This window comes from Chaetodon trifascialis, chromosome 21, assembly GCF_039877785.1.
Source record: "Chaetodon trifascialis isolate fChaTrf1 chromosome 21, fChaTrf1.hap1, whole genome shotgun sequence".
In the NCBI taxonomy this organism is placed as follows: domain Eukaryota; kingdom Metazoa; phylum Chordata; class Actinopteri; order Chaetodontiformes; family Chaetodontidae; genus Chaetodon; species Chaetodon trifascialis.
The window spans coordinates 16,516,488-16,531,986 of NC_092076.1; the positions used below are offsets into that span (position 1 = coordinate 16,516,488).

At 43.8% G+C, this 15,499-nt stretch overlaps 3 protein-coding genes across 3 annotated transcripts; 1 reads left to right on the top strand and 2 right to left on the bottom strand.

Annotated features, from left to right (window-relative positions):
• Positions 1 to 87: 87 nt before the first annotated feature.
• On the bottom strand, positions 88 to 4,418 carry dmc1 (DNA meiotic recombinase 1). The gene is made up of 13 exons (XM_070990072.1): positions 4,362 to 4,418; positions 3,801 to 3,845; positions 3,483 to 3,629; positions 3,277 to 3,359; positions 2,981 to 3,033; positions 2,850 to 2,891; positions 2,693 to 2,765; positions 2,456 to 2,547; positions 2,271 to 2,344; positions 1,925 to 2,039; positions 1,336 to 1,396; positions 1,129 to 1,245; positions 88 to 212 (listed from the first exon to the last, which is right to left on the bottom strand). The coding sequence occupies exons 1-13, from the start codon at positions 4,416 to 4,418 to the stop codon at positions 143 to 145; spliced, it is 1,029 nt and encodes a 342-aa protein (XP_070846173.1). The 3' UTR covers positions 88 to 142.
• A 1,782-nt stretch (positions 4,419 to 6,200) lies between these two features.
• On the bottom strand, positions 6,201 to 8,044 carry tomm22 (translocase of outer mitochondrial membrane 22 homolog (yeast)). Its single transcript, XM_070990442.1, has 4 exons — positions 7,716 to 8,044; positions 7,122 to 7,240; positions 6,751 to 6,868; positions 6,201 to 6,580 (listed from the first exon to the last, which is right to left on the bottom strand). The coding sequence occupies exons 1-4, from the start codon at positions 7,803 to 7,805 to the stop codon at positions 6,506 to 6,508; spliced, it is 402 nt and encodes a 133-aa protein (XP_070846543.1). The 5' UTR covers positions 7,806 to 8,044; the 3' UTR covers positions 6,201 to 6,505.
• Positions 8,045 to 9,204: 1,160 nt separating this feature from the next.
• Positions 9,205 to 15,406, top strand: maff (v-maf avian musculoaponeurotic fibrosarcoma oncogene homolog F). The gene is made up of 3 exons (XM_070991170.1): positions 9,205 to 9,293; positions 12,211 to 12,304; positions 12,495 to 15,406. Exons 1-3 carry the CDS (start codon positions 9,205 to 9,207, stop codon positions 12,936 to 12,938), a joined length of 627 nt encoding a protein of 208 aa, XP_070847271.1. The 3' UTR covers positions 12,939 to 15,406.
• The last annotated feature ends 93 nt before the right edge of the window (positions 15,407 to 15,499 follow it).

Sequence of the window (15,499 nt, forward strand, 5' to 3'; positions counted from 1 at the left end):
TCAATAGAATAAATATATCAAAAGTACAACAGTACAAGAAGTTATAAAAATTCATTAAATAAATTAATTAAATATGTTAAATAACATTGAATGGACAGGATCAGGGAACTGTGACAACATGCTGATCTCTTCCTTTTGTCCTTCACTCTTTGGCATCAGTAACTCCTCCAGCAGAGATGGCGAACGTGGCCTCGTTCTCAGGCATGTCGGGACTAGAGGAAATCAACAGATAAATGTGTGTCTTGCCCAGATTCAAGTCCTCAACAATCAAATCTAAGCAACCATTTTTAGCTGTACTGATACACGCTGGAACATTTTCAGTGGTTTTTTTGGCATGTTATACATTTTGCAGCTTCTCCTGCCAGTTAATATGAAATCCACTCCTTCACCATGCGCTGCGTGCTCACCACTATGTCAAATCACCCTACTTAAAGTGTGTTAAATATACATTTTCACCTCAGCATATCTACAAGTAGGCCTATGCTGATGATGAGCGGGAAGATAGCTTCATCTTGAAAGTGTGTTCAATACTCCAATTATAGGAGTAATTTGAGGTGGAATATCATTTTATGACACAAAAAAAGTGTTAAACAAGATGCTTTCATGCTTTGAGTTTGGTGATATCAGGATCAGGTAGGTTTTTCACATACAAGTATGAAAAAATACAGATGAAGGCAAGTACTGCAAATCAAGACGCAGAAATTGAAAACTGAAAATTGAGAATGACCTATGGATCAATATAATATCTACAATATGACCATTGGAAAACAAAAATAACTTGACAGGTAGGAAGACCTTGTTGTAATATCGCATCTGTTCGGATGTGGAAAATCACTCGTCAGTGTGCTTGGCTGATGTTTATCTCATCTGACCACGGTTATAGGAAGTAAAACTTCAAGTGTCATTTGCAGCCAACTTTCTCAAGTATTCTGCTTTGTGTCATCATTTTAGACAACAAATTGTGTCCTCCATCCATCCATCCATCCATCCATCCATTTTCTATGCCGCTCATCCCTTTGGGGTCACGGGGGGGCCGGAGCCTATCTCGGCTGTCCAAATTGTGTACTATGACTCATTAAATTGAAAAATGCTGCATTATGACTATCATAAACAAATACTGCGACTCACCTGTCAAATATTTTGGCAATCCTTATCTCTCCACGCCCCTTCCTCAGGCTGATCCGTGTGGTGGAGGCATGGGCCAGGATATGCCCACCAATTGGCTTCTTGGGATCAGCTTGAAACCTAAAATAACAACAACAAAAAAATCTCATCAAAGCTAGAAAAAATGTTGCACCTGATGTGTCAGTATCAAGACAGATTTTCAACTCTTACGTCATTCCTGCTCCGGGATCAGCTGTCATTTGGTTGGTGACAAACACTGCTACGTTGTACTCTAAGAAAACATAAATAAAAGCCAGTAAGACACATGGGCAAAATCCATCCATCCATCCATTTTCTATACCGCTTTTCCCTTTCGGGGTCACGGGGGGGCTGGAGCCTATCCCAGCTGTCAACGGGCGAGAGGCGGGGTACACCCTGGACCAGTCGATCGCAGGGCAACACACAAGACAAACAACCATTCACACTCACACTCACACCTAGGGGCAATTTAGAGTCACCAATTAACCTAATGAGCATGTTTTTGGTCTGTGGGAGGAAGCCGGAGTGCCTGGAGAGAACCCACGCATGCACGGGAAGAACATGCAAACTTCACACAGAAAGGCCTGACCCGGGAATTGAACTGGTGACCTTGCTGTGAGGCACGCGCACTACTTGCTGCGCCACCGTGCAGACAAGGGCAAAATGCTAAAGTTATTCTCTTTCATACTTTGAGGTCACCATGTGTAAACACCAGGTAAGATGTAGGGCTGATGTTTGTAGATTTCACATAAATGCACATAAGGACACTCCTGGTTCAGACCTTCAGAGATCTTCTGCAGCCTGGAGAGCATCTGGGCCAGTTTCTGCTGCCGCTCAGCCAGCTCACCTCGACCAGAAAAGTCTACTCTGAACAGAGCCATGATGGAGTCGATGATCTGACAACAGGGAGGTGCAGACAAGGAGAGTGATGGGCTGACAGTCAGGATGGAATTGCTACTTTAAAAAAGTATGCCTGATGTTCAACACAGACATTCCCTTGAAAAAAACAAGCGTTCATTCTCACTGTCAAATAGCTTCACACAGTCAGTGTCTCAAATAGACGGGGAAGAAACCAAAGAAATGATGAATATGTGAAAGCATGTTTTAGTTTTCATTCTTTTCCTCACCAGCAGTTTGAACACTCCTCCTTCCTCGTGGAATTTGGCTGCAACAAAGTCCAACAGCTCCATCTGGTGTTCACCTGATCAGCCAGCAAGACAAAAGACGAAGCCATCAAAATATTCTAACTTTGCCAGGAGACAGCGTTCCACGTGTCAGCATGCTCTGGTCTAAATGAACTGTATGTGCGCACTGGTATAGGCCCGGGCGTAGAGCACGTTGTCCAGCACAGCATCCTGGTCCACATTAAACCTCTCAGCTATGTCTCTCAGTCTGTCTGGACGACTGGAAGCAGACAAGTCAAGGATGATGTGAAACAAACAAACAAGAGGGAAACATACTGATACACACATGCACAGGATACGTCAGGTAAGTCTGAGATACAGTCAGTTTAAAACTGCATGTCAAATGTTGATCGATGTGAGGATACAAGGTGTTCTCTGTGTCGATGAAGATGACTTTCCCGCCTGAGTAGCCGTCCTCGCCCGGCAGCTGAGCAGTGACTGGACAAAAACAACACAGAATCTGTTTTATTCAGTTTATCTGACTTACGCATTGCTGCCATTTTCAAAAGGCTCCTTACTCACCGCAGAGTGTGTGAGACAGCTGGGTTTTTCCTGTGCGAAACTCTGTAAGATGAAATAATGTCGGGAGCTGCAAAATTGAGTGATATTTAAACAACCATATTATATTTAACCGCAGGTAAACAACTCCTCACCTCCAAAGGCCTCTGTGATAGCCATACTCTGCATACCTCCACCCAAAAGTTTACTGCAGAGATAAAAGATATATGTTGTAACATCTGTGCTGTGAATTAGGAATATTTAAAGAAATGTACCATCAGAGAAACTTACTAGCCACTGACCTTAATGTTTGCCAGTCACTTTACCATTTTACCACCTCCAGTATACGCTATATGCAATTGCAAATGGTCAAAATGCAAACCACTGGAATATGTTCAGTGGGGTAATTCATACAGTCTACATGGTATCAACAATCAAAGTAAATCTTAGCTCAAACTCCTGGCTCCCAGTTGTGATGTGGAACACCAGCTTCCTCTTCACACTGTACTCGAAGGCGGTCTGGAAACCGACAGTCTATAATGAAAAGAAAACCAGCTGATACATAAAATGTTATTTTGGCCTAATGCCACAAAGATGAAGTAGTGCAGGTTGAAGAATGACCTGCACTTCACTTCACAGCAGCATATCCAGCCTTACCAGCATTTTCCCAGCAGCCTCCTTGATTTTTTCCACTTTTGCCTCAGTCAGGCCCTTGATGTTGCACAAAGCCTTGCGAGTTGTCATCTGGATCCCCTTCACAGTGCAGATACCCACCGACCTCAACTTTTTGATGTCTGCCATGTTCTGTGGTCACAGATGGAGAGGGACACTCAAACAGACAACTGACTGTCCATCTGACGGGATACAGGCGATTTAAACACCAACCAAACTGCATGTGTCATGTCGTATGGTGGTTCACAACACGGTGAGGGTTCAAGATGTGCTATGTGTCCTTCAGCAGTGCTGTTTACTCACAATCCCATGTTTCTGCAGGAGGTCAATGTCTTGGAAGAAGGACTCCTGTTTGGACCAGGGACAAAGAAAATCTACATGAGAAGGTCAATGAAGAGATGAATACAGCTTTTATGTGAAAAACATCCGTGGTATAACGTATTAAGCCTGTAAGCCTGTCACACTAGCTTTATAACTTGTGTTTAGACATGACATCATATCTGACACTGCTAGCAGCTTATTCACATTTCATATACCTGTAGGGTAAAACCAAGCTGAACTGAAATGCTTCACCAGGGCTCTCAAGTCTCACGCATTGACGGTGACAGTCATGCTTTTCTGTCTTTTCTCACGCACTCACGCCACACATTGTATTTCTCTCGCAGAGAAATGACCGGGATAACGCCCACCAAGTTGCGCCGCTATTTGTTATAACAGTGGAACAGGTAGAGGAATAAGTGATGTGTAGGTCGCGAATTTATGTGCCATTTGTCATATCAAAGCCCCCCGCAGCCTTCGCCAAGATGTCACACTGAACTCCAACCCCCCCCCCCCAAGCTGAACCCTGCTTCACTATTATCTTACCTCGTCATCCTGGAAACCAGTATCAACTTCAACAACCTGATCCTCTGCTGTTTTCATTTTCAGGGTAGTAAAAGCTAAATGTCGAAGACTAAGATGGATTTTGCTGGTCCAGTTAGCTCCTGTCAATCAATAAGGGTCTTTAGCCAAGGTCAGTTCAGTTAGCTTGCATAGCATACATTGCTAGCTTAACTTAGCTAGCAATATTCTGGTCTTTCAACTGTTCTGATATAAACTAGACGGTTACTAAAATATAAAGACTAGAACACTGGCATTGCAAATTACTTTTGGCAGAAACGGAGAGTACTTTTGAGATACTGGTTGAATAAATGTACCTTTCAGTTAAAAAGGAAAGCGCTTGGTTTGTGAAGTGCTACGAGCAGCGACTGGCGGGAAAACGCGATTTATGTTCCATTCAAGTGCAGTAGGAAATTATTACGTATTAGTTGAGCGGAAAAAAAAATGGATGTATCATGACATGAACATGACTACCCATGTGTAATGTTTACCGCTTTCGCGTGGAGGCGTTAATGTCGGACTTAGTAACCTTAACGAACTTCAACATCTCCAAAGATATGTAGCAGGTCTGAATTTTCCAAAAAGGCTCATTAGGTGCTGCTATGAGTATGGGAACATGTTCTCATTTAAACCCTCTGCACCCCAGGTGCCAAAAAAGAGCAGTGAATGCAGCACCAGACACTGACATTCTTAAAAAATGTCAGTGTCTGCAGTACTGTTTAAAAATGCATATGCAGCATCCCGGATTTGGTTTATATTAATTGGTGGTGTCTTGTAAGCCCATGGGGGCTGGGCATAGTTGTATGCATGACACAATGACAAAACAAAACTTCAGCATCATCACTACAATAATGGATGTTTTTCACTGCAGACACATGAGGTGTTGTTGACACTCCAGTTCCAGCTGTCAAGTAATTAGGATCATTAATGTTATTAGCTGCACCTGTGCTTTTCCTTCTTAAGATTAGAGATTATAATTCTATTGCTAACTTATCATTACTAATACAATCTTTTCGTCTGGACTTTCATTCGCTTTATGGGCAGTTTTATAATTGCAAGCACACGGCCAACATTCTGACAGGAAGCACTTGACTTGCCATTTGATTTGGTGTTTTAATTTCTGAAGTCATGTGGAACTCAAAACAGACACATGAGGTTGCTTGCTGAACTGTGTGAAGAGATTCTAAATTATCACATGGATAACAAGAGAAAAGACCATTCTCTTAAGACAGGACACGTCACAGTAATATTGAGGCATTTAGCATCATAACTTTATCAACCACCACGAAAACATTTGTCCAAAACTCATGACGGGATTCCTGTCTTAAATGAACAATTTTGCACTTCACATGCTTTCTATGGAAAAGGACACAGCAATCTTTGGATGATTGAACAACACAGAATCTGGTGTTGCTGCATTATACAATCAATTGCTTAAAACCAGAAAAGTGTACTAAAACCAATTTGACATGAGAGGCATTGCACTATGACATAAAGTACATCCATAGTACAACAATGAACTATGACAGAGTCTACAGAGGCCATTCCGCAGACCACATTCCGATCAGTTATTATCTACAGTACCCTCCAGGACGTGGACCAGTCTGTCAGATATTTTATTCCCAAAACTCTCCACAGAGGTGTAACCAGCAAACACATGACGATGGACAAAACTGCCAACATGCTGCAAGCACTGCAACGTTCTTCAGACCGCAAACACCAAGACATACATTTGGTAACCTCCAGATTTTCCAGATTTGTCCACCTGTGCCTGCTATCCCCTAAAGAACACATCATTAATGTTGATAGAAGTATTTATTTTAAAAAAAAAGACAGAGACAGAAGCTAGAAGCAGTGCTCCTGGAAAAAGTCTCTGCACGATGTTGGAGTAAGGAGAGACAGCGAGAGAGAAGTGTTAGAAACGCATCACATCCTCCTCCTCCAGTCCGATCAGCCAATCCGAAACCTTGGAGTGAGCCTAATGTCACGCTGCTGGAATACAGCTTTTGCTTCTTTTATTTTAACTGCAGTTCTTTGCCCTTCTCCATGGTCCCTCTGTCTCTCCTTGCAACCGGCCACGCTGTGTTGCCAGTGGACGATCTCAGGTTGATGTTAGCCCTTCCTATCTATCACATCTTGCCAGGTGCGGGAGGCATCATGCCTGGCATCCCCCCAGACATTCCAGTGTTGGGGCCCAACAGGATCTAGAAAGGAAAGAGTCAATCATACAGGTTGTTCATTGATGTACTTTTCAGGTACAGCACATTTTTCTGTTCATACTGCATTCGCTCCTCAGCTCATGTCAATATGTGCTTCCAAACCTGAAATGCCTCCTGAGTCTCTCAGCTGTTGCTCAGCGCACATGAACACCCACCTGCCTCTGCTGTTGTAGCTGCTGCTGCTCCAACTGTAGTCTTTCTGTCTCAAACACAACAGGCAGCACCAGGATCATGAAGGAGGTAGTTCCCACCCAGAGTGCTGAGCGGGAAAAGCTGAAACAGGATGACAACTTGATTAGTTTCTGTTGTTGTAGATACGCCAGTACAAGGTATGGACCAAGGAAAATAATTTTCCAATGATTTACAGTTTGAGAAGTGCATCTAACTCAAGAAAACAAAGCCTGGACTAATGGCTGCTGCTGGGATCAAACCTGCAAATGAGCAGTTAATCCCTTTATCTCCTGGGCTACCATGACACACTGCATAAATGCAACAATAAGGTGGGATGAAAACACGTAAAGGATACCTGTAAAACTTCTTGGCCAGTGAGACAGAGCACTGTGCAGACACCTCAGCAGCAGAGCGAACTGTGTCAGGAAACATCTCTGTCAGGCCCCACAACCTCTCCATCAGGGTCTCATCCAGCTAAAGGGGACAAGATACAGATCAGACATGGCTGTGGGTAAGGAATCAAGCAGCATCTCTACTAATTAAAAGCATGCAGAAAAAACAAACCCACATTCGTTTTTGAATTTTGGCAAATACAGTTTGTCCATCCTGAATTACGCAACAGCTGGTATTAACGGTCAGGAATTCTCTTGTTGCTGTCATAACATTCAAGATAATAACACGATGCTGCAATTAACCCCTTGTCAGATGAAATAACAATTTTAGTTACCTTTTATCTGATGCTTACAACAGACCACGGACTCAGACAGGGTTTGTCAAACCCAGAGCACACAACTCAGGTAGGTATTTAGCTAGTTAGCATTGGTACAGCCATATTAGCCAGCCATGTTATCCAAGAAAGGAACATGCTGAAAGCGAGACATCGCCACCTACATTGATTTTCTGCTCTCAACCACATTTTGGAAGTAACCCAGAATGACTAGCCACTTACGTCTTCATCTTCATCGTCGTCAATCTCGTCCTCCGGAGGCCGGGTAGACACCGGGCCCGCAGCGGGGGATAGCTCCTCGATTCCGGCCATGTCTCCTAGTTAGCCCGCTCTTCTTTGTCGAGGTGGATCAGCTGTGCGCGCGTCGAGCAGGTTGCTGGAAAACGCGGTCAGTTTATTGTATTTCTGGTGATTTCCAACCGGTTTTCATTAAAGTTAATGCTTGAAGGCGTTCTTTCGATGCAACGACAATCTGAGGTCACAGTGGGAAAACGTGAGGCTGGTCAGGGACGGATGACGGTAGTAGGGCAGGGGTCAGCTTCTAGCTCACTAAAAAGTAAACTGCGCCCCCTGCCGCAGCGACGGTCTAACAGCAAGTATTCAATAGACTGCGGACACAGCATTTCTCTGAACTTAGATGTGAAAATCTTATTTTAATTACAGCTACAACTGCTTTCTTACAAAACGGTCACTTGAAAAAATGACAACAGTGTACCAGTATATATTGATATATCACTAATTAAGCACCTTTATATTGTTTGAATTCTAATCCATAGTTCCAGCACTTATAAAGGCTTGGTGTAACACCATAAAATAGTTAATGGAGTGTAGTTAATGTCCACCACTACATTGTTCTAACAATAATTAAGCACAACATAAAAGGAAGGCGATCACATTTTTGGTTGTATTATTATATGTTCTATTTTGTACATGACATCACAAAATTTGTCAGTGTTTTGCCACTGAAGGGAGCAGGACAACTGCCAGGAAATATAACTATAAATATTCCCTTATGGGTCAATGAGGAGTCTTTTCAATGGGAGCCTACTAGCCACCTAGGACAAACCAATGAAAGCATTTATTCAAATAGGTACAAAGTGGAGCTTTTGCTCCTCATCATTTTGGTCATTTCATGTTTTTCCCCTGTGGATTTTCAATTGTGTACTTTTTTTCTTTTTTAATTTTTTTTATTATTATTGTCAGCCCCATAAGGTTTCAGGTCAGGTCACAAGGTCATGCTGTATACAGTGTATAACTTGTAACTAATTAAAATGGAATAGCCACCAGCAGGCACATAATGTACAACCTCCACATAGGTATCTATGGTGCAGCAGTGAAATACACTATTTCAGCATATACAGCACTTACAGTGGAAGTGAATATGTGTTTGCGTGGGTCTGAGGGTTTTAGCTACAGTATTTGTTGAATGTTGTGTTCTCTGTTTGATTTTTTACTTCACAGTCATATGGCTCCGAAAATTGATAGTGTCAGTAAAGTGTGAGCCATAGCTGTTTTTTTGTTTTTTTCTTTTCTTAATCTTTTTCCAGAGAAATTGCTGTTGCTGGGAATAGCGAATAGGGGGCTGGTAATGGAAAAGTTCTGGGACGCAGGGATTCCTTGTTTACATCCTCCCGGAGTACGCCGCGGGGGCGGGGTTAGCTCCGCCCTCATTCTTTCGCCCTGACGTCATTGTCGCTTGTGTTTTTTATGAATGAAGGAATCCAACCTCAGAGAGCAGCGGAGTAATTCCGGGAAAAGGCGGACTGACATTTTGTCGCCAGAGTCGCTTCGACCCTGCAGGTAAATTCTGTCTATTTTATACAATATATTAAACGTTTAAATATTTAGCTGGAATTCCTTGATAACAGCCGAACACTGGAGGATTTGTATCCACCGGGGATTTGCCAACTAACCAAGGACAAGGCAGCTGTTTGCTTTAATCTCTGTTAGCTGGTCAGAACCGTTGATGCTAAACGCTAACAGTTAACATTACTAGCATGATTAGGATGATGTGGATATTTTGGCCCAGCTCTTCATATTTATGCCTCCATACTCGTAACATTTGACAGACAGAGGGCTGTTCTCACTTCCTTGTTTAACTGTATGCTGTAATACAATTTAAATTGCTTATTTAAAGTCTTACTAAAATGGATGTCGAAGGCACTCGTGATGGCTGTTTACTATAGCAGCAGCGCCTTTACCCCAAGCTGTCCAGCTCCTCTCCCTATAAGGATAAGGGTGGATTCTGGATGTAGCTAGATGAATAAATACGGTTTCCAGGAGTGGTCTGTGTTACCTATTTGTTATTTAGCCATTACACATTAAACAGAGTAGATATTAGGCTGTTTTAACGTTATAAGCCCGGTTAACTAGTAGCTTGCGTACGGCGGTGTTGCGTTCACTTGTTGCGTTCTACTGAGGTGGCGATATTCCGGAACAACTACGTCCTCTAAAGTGATATTTATAGGAAAGTACAAACGTGGATACCCTGTGCTGTTTGGATAAATACAGACAGAGTGGTCACAGCTATTTTGCCTGGGTTTGGACTGACTGGCAGCCTTGGCGGAGCTCAGCATACAGTTTATTGCTGAATCACCATGACTTTACGAAACGGCGGCGGTCTCGTCGGTTTACAGCCGGAGTCCACCGGCTGGTTGGACAACCACGGCCGCTGCTGCCTTCACTTCCCACGCGTTTCGGGAAATGCAGTTGGTTGTCAGCAGACTGCAAACCGCTTTAACAGGTGTTTTATTTAGCTGACATGGATCTACACCCGCTGTACACGCGTTGTAGGCCTACATGTGCCCTTTAAGCCCATTTGTACTGTCATGAAGTCAAGTGTTTCGCGACAGTTGCATTTTGGTTCGTAGACCAAAATCCAAATCCAAATCGCCTGGCGGTCACGAAAAATGGAGCTGAGGAAATACGATATTGTGACTTAAATGGCTCCTTTTGCTCGTGTTGTTCCTCCTCTTGCCCGGCTGCATGGTTAGCTTGTTGGGAGTCCGGTTTGTTCTCTGAAATGTTCAGTACAAATGAAGTCTTCTGTGTATATCCACTGGTTCTTTAGGTTCCTCTTGTCTACACACGTTTTGAGCCCTGGAAGAAAAGGCCATCAGAGTAAACTTTATCAAGCAAACTGAGGTAAAAAGTAAACAGGTGTTCAGTCCCAGAGAAGTAACACTGAAAATGAAAAGCAGAACGCCAACCTGCCTTAACTTTAGATCATGTTGAGTAATTCACGTTAAGTCAGTTGGACACAAAGATCCTGACAACAGCAGATTTCCCCACAGGCTCTGCCACACACTACTTTTAGAGAGCGCGATCTCACCCTTAAGATTTTGTTGTTGATATATTCACAAGAGGGAAGAGATGAAAAAAGTGTCAGGGATCATAAATACACGCTGGAATCCAGCAAAGACTGTAATCAAGAAGTGGTGAAATTCAACTGCAGCATGATCCTGTCTAGATCTGTCTGTTACTCAGCAGTTAGCTCATCAGTGAAGCTGCCCAGAGGTCAACAGCAGCCACTGGACTGTAGTTTTGTCATGTTCTTTTCTACACGGGCCACAAATTAACTTAATGAAAGCCCGTTCACTCTGAAAAGAAAATCCAATGCTGAAACAGTGAACACATTGACTCTCCAAAAGCTGTGTGGGGAAAACACCCCGTGGTTTGGTGATGTCAAGGTAGAACTCGCCAGCCTCAATTCACTGTTAATGCCAATATTTTTGCTGTGCAGTCAACACAGCGTGGCTTCTCATCAGCATGCTGACGGCTGGTGCGCTCTGGTCAGGATGGAGGTGAACCTGATGCAGCTAAAATGTCCTCAAGCTGAAGTGCAGAGTCATTTTTATCAACACGGCAGCGATCTGAAGAGCGCAGCCAAACCAACAAAGAAGTGACTAGGGGGGAAAAGCAGTTCAAGTTGGGCCACTCTGGTGTTGGACTTTAATCCCACGCAACAACATTTGTGAGCTGACCTTAAGAGGAGTGTAGGAAGTCCCCACACAGTCTGTGTGAACTGTTCAGCACGAAGAATGGGAGAAAACTTCCTAATACAGTAGTGTGAAGACAGCACAGACTTAAAGAAACACGCTTACTGCTGTTATTACAGCTTGTTACTGGAAGCACCAATTTAAGAGTGTAAAGTTACCTAATTTCGCTGTTTTAGTCTCCCGTGTTGGTTTAATGTCAGAGCACAGCAAAGGATTTAATAGCATTTCATTTTAGGTTCAGTTAAAAAAAGCATTTTACACATAGAAGCTATTGTGACATAGCTGTGTTCCTTCCTCACTTAAATATGACTTGAAATGGTGAGAAACAGGCCCCATAAAAATAGTTACTTTTTCCACAATGAAAGTTTTGAACCGTTGGTGTTGTGTTGACAAGAGGAAGTGTTAGTTGGGACACCTGCTTTGAGCAACCAAAGGGCAGACACATGATAACTTCCTCCTCACTATTCCAGCTAACAGAGAAAGGCACGTTGCTTTCAAAACCTCCCCTTCCTTTCATATCAAACCACAGAGCTTAATGAGAGAGCACATTTGGAGAAGCATGAAAGATCTGTGGCTTCTCCTTTGCTTTGTCGTGCATGACTGGTTGTCTTGTGAGCAGATGGTAAATGTCAAGCCAGACTTAGGCCTGAACAGCATGATGTCCTGAGTCACATGTGATAACATACCTTTTTTGTTTTGTGTCCCGTTTTCTCTTCCAGAGTGTCTGTATCTGTGTCGGCTGGTGTTTTGGGGGGGAAGAGAGCTGAAGATAGTCGCATCATGACGACAGAAAGAAGCAGCAAAGCCCTGAAGGTAACAAACCCAGAAACAAAACGGCTTTATTATCTTGATTTTTACAAGAGGGAACGACAATGCTGAAGAGAAGTCTGACTCTCACAATTAGTTAATTTTTAACATCACCGGTCATTTTATTTTTCTTCCCTTCCTCACAAATGCTTCCTCCCTTCCTATCCTATTTCCCCCTCTCTTCCTTCCTCTTCAGATCAAGCAGGAATGTGGCGAGAACGTGCCCATCCTGTCGGACAGCGATCTCATGTCCCTCTCGGTGCGAGAGCTGAATCTCCACCTGCGCGGCCTGTCCCGTGACGAGATCCAGAAGCTGAAGCAGCGCCGCCGCACGCTGAAGAACAGAGGCTACGCTGCCAGTTGCCGGGTCAAACGAGTGTCCCAGCGCGAAGCCCTGGAGCAGCAGAAAATGGAGCTCCAGAGGGAGGTGGAGAGGCTCGGGGCAGAGAACGCCGGCATGAGGAAAGAGCTGGAGGGGTTGGGCGCGCGCCTGGCAGCGCTTCAGAGGTTTGCCAGGGGCCTGGAGGCCGGAGGGGGCCACCTGCTGGCTACGGCCCCGCGCCTCAACACCGCCTCAGTGATCACCATCGTGAAGAGTCCACCACAGCCTCAGCCACAGAGAGAACAGGAGCCGTCTTAGAAGGAGCTGCTGGAACCAGACTGGGGGTGGGGGGGACGCACAACCTGCAATGCAAACACACACACATGCATACATATACCATACACACACATGCCGAGAACAGGAATATTAGAAGGAAAATACTAAACACTTGTTCGAGTTATGCCTCGTTCACATGTCCACATTCTGCTGCATCATATACGCAGGAGTCATTCATTCCTGTGTGATACGGTGTTGACGGAGCGGTGTGTAACGTCACCGAACAAACAACAGCTACGCCCCGCTTTCCAAAGCAGGGGCCAGGAACAGTTGAAACATCACGAAGGACGGTGGCACGTGTCCTCCACTCAATGCTCTTTTGTGACACTGCAGTTTAGTTGACTGAAACTTAGCAAAGCGCGTTTGTTTAGAAGCTGTCAAAGTTTAGAATCAGGACGAGAAAGATGCAGCAGATTTAATGTGAACGAGGTGTTGGAGTACTAACGCACTCGGTCATCACACACACACACATACACACACCAAACCCTCATTCCCCAATCCATGTGGGGTGTAGACATTGACTAATTTGACTGAAGCCAGACCGACCCAGAGTTACTGTACATCCTCACTGCTCGACAAATACAGCTCTCTGATTGGACTACAAAAAGACCGGGGCTTCCCTCAGCATCGGTTAATGGCACCTGACCAACAACAGCATGCCAGGGTGGCGCAAACGTGTGTGCAGCTTCCTCCAGCTCTGCAACGTCTTCCCTTCCTGGTACAGTTGTAGTCTGCAGCCACAAGCTGTTCCTTATACCAGCCTGGGCGCACGCGTGCCTCCTGCTGCGCTAGGAAGCGTCCCAAAGCGTGAGTCACCGTTAGCCATTAATGAAGAGTTTCTCAACCTGGGTGTTCACAGGAGAGGCTGATGTAGTGACATATTTGTGGGTCTGTGTTTCATAGACTCAGCAGGATCATCTCTGGATTTTCTGCTAACACTAGGCCACGCTCACATTCACTTACAGAAACGGTCACACAGTCTGGAAAAAGGTTGAGAAACGCTGCATTTGTGGGTCATGAATTCCTTTAAGCTGTCCATTCAGTGAAATGTCTTCACCTGCCACTACTCCCTCCCAATTCTACCCCTCCACATGGGGGGGGGCAGTTTTCTACTGCTCGTGCACACATTTCTCACATTAATGCAGTGCCTTCAGCGTCTGTTGGAGTTAAGAGAATGCAAACCTAAGAGGGAAAAGGCTCAGAGCAGACTGTAATCGCTCCTACTTGACTGTTCACGACCGCACATTTCTTTGTTTGGGATCCTCCTGTTTTCTGTGCTCTAATCCCTCACTGCTCATTTCACAATTCCTACTGTGCAGTAACTTCGCTGCAGTCTGCTGTGGCTTCCCTTTTTTTTTTTTTTGTTTCTCACATCTGGTCGACTCCCAACAACAGATGTTGGTCATTTTGCTAAAAACGTGTAAAAGCAGAGACGCATCTGGTAGGAATTACACTCAAGTCGATGCAAATCCTCTGCATACATTCCCGTTCCATGTTCTTATTTGTAATGTTTGTACGTGCCGTTGAGAGACGAAAATGTTGAGTGACATTTATCAGAGATATATTCTATATTTTATTTGTATTTAAAGGTAGATATTATGAAAAGACAAGCTAACGAGTGCTGTGATGTTCTATATGTTTTCAGAAGTACTTACATATGACTAGTCCGGGGATATTCTCACGTCTAATTATTGTGTTATGTGGCGACGATGATTACTTTACAAAATGTTAATTATTAGCTATGTAGAAATATGCTCAAAGCCAATGGCCATATTGCTGTATGATGATTTCTGTGTGTGTGTTTTTGCCATGTTTGTACTGGCTTGTCATAGTGGATTCTTGGAGGGATATTATTTTTCTATGATGACTTCTATGTTGTTTGTGTGAAGAATTAAGGTCACTTCTGAATTGGTGGGATGGGAAGACCAAGGGGATGTTAAAGGAAGTGGGACATGGAAAGAGAGATGGTGATGAGGAGGAGATAAGAAGGTCGGCGAGGAGTTGAACGACGGAGAAAGAAAGTGAGGCGGACTGGGAAAGAAGGTGGAAAGAGGTGGTGCTTTTATTCGCTTGAAAACCTCCATCAGTCACATGCACGTTTCAGCCAAGACGTGCTCGGGCGGGCTTGGACCTCGTGGAGCCGAGGCCGCCGAGTAGTGCTAGCAGTGTCATCCATAAGCAGGCGTTGTCATGTATTAGACTGTGTTGACAAATAACTCTTAAAGATATGAGGCATATATTTAGCTATATGAATATCAATGTGGAAAAGCATTTATTCTCAATATTTTAACGTCTCACATCTGTCAAACTGTGCTGGATGTTTTGTAATACTTGCAAAACAAAAATGGTTTTTGTATTTATTACTTGTATTTTTTCTATTGTGAAAATTTAAGTACATTGTCTATTTTATATATTAATTATAATAAATGTTGTACATATTGTACATAAAATGGCGTGTTTGTGGTCGTGGGCTGGATTGGAACAGTTGATGCACACGCAACAGAGACAGGAAGTGGATCTACAGGATGTGTTGCACAAGTTAT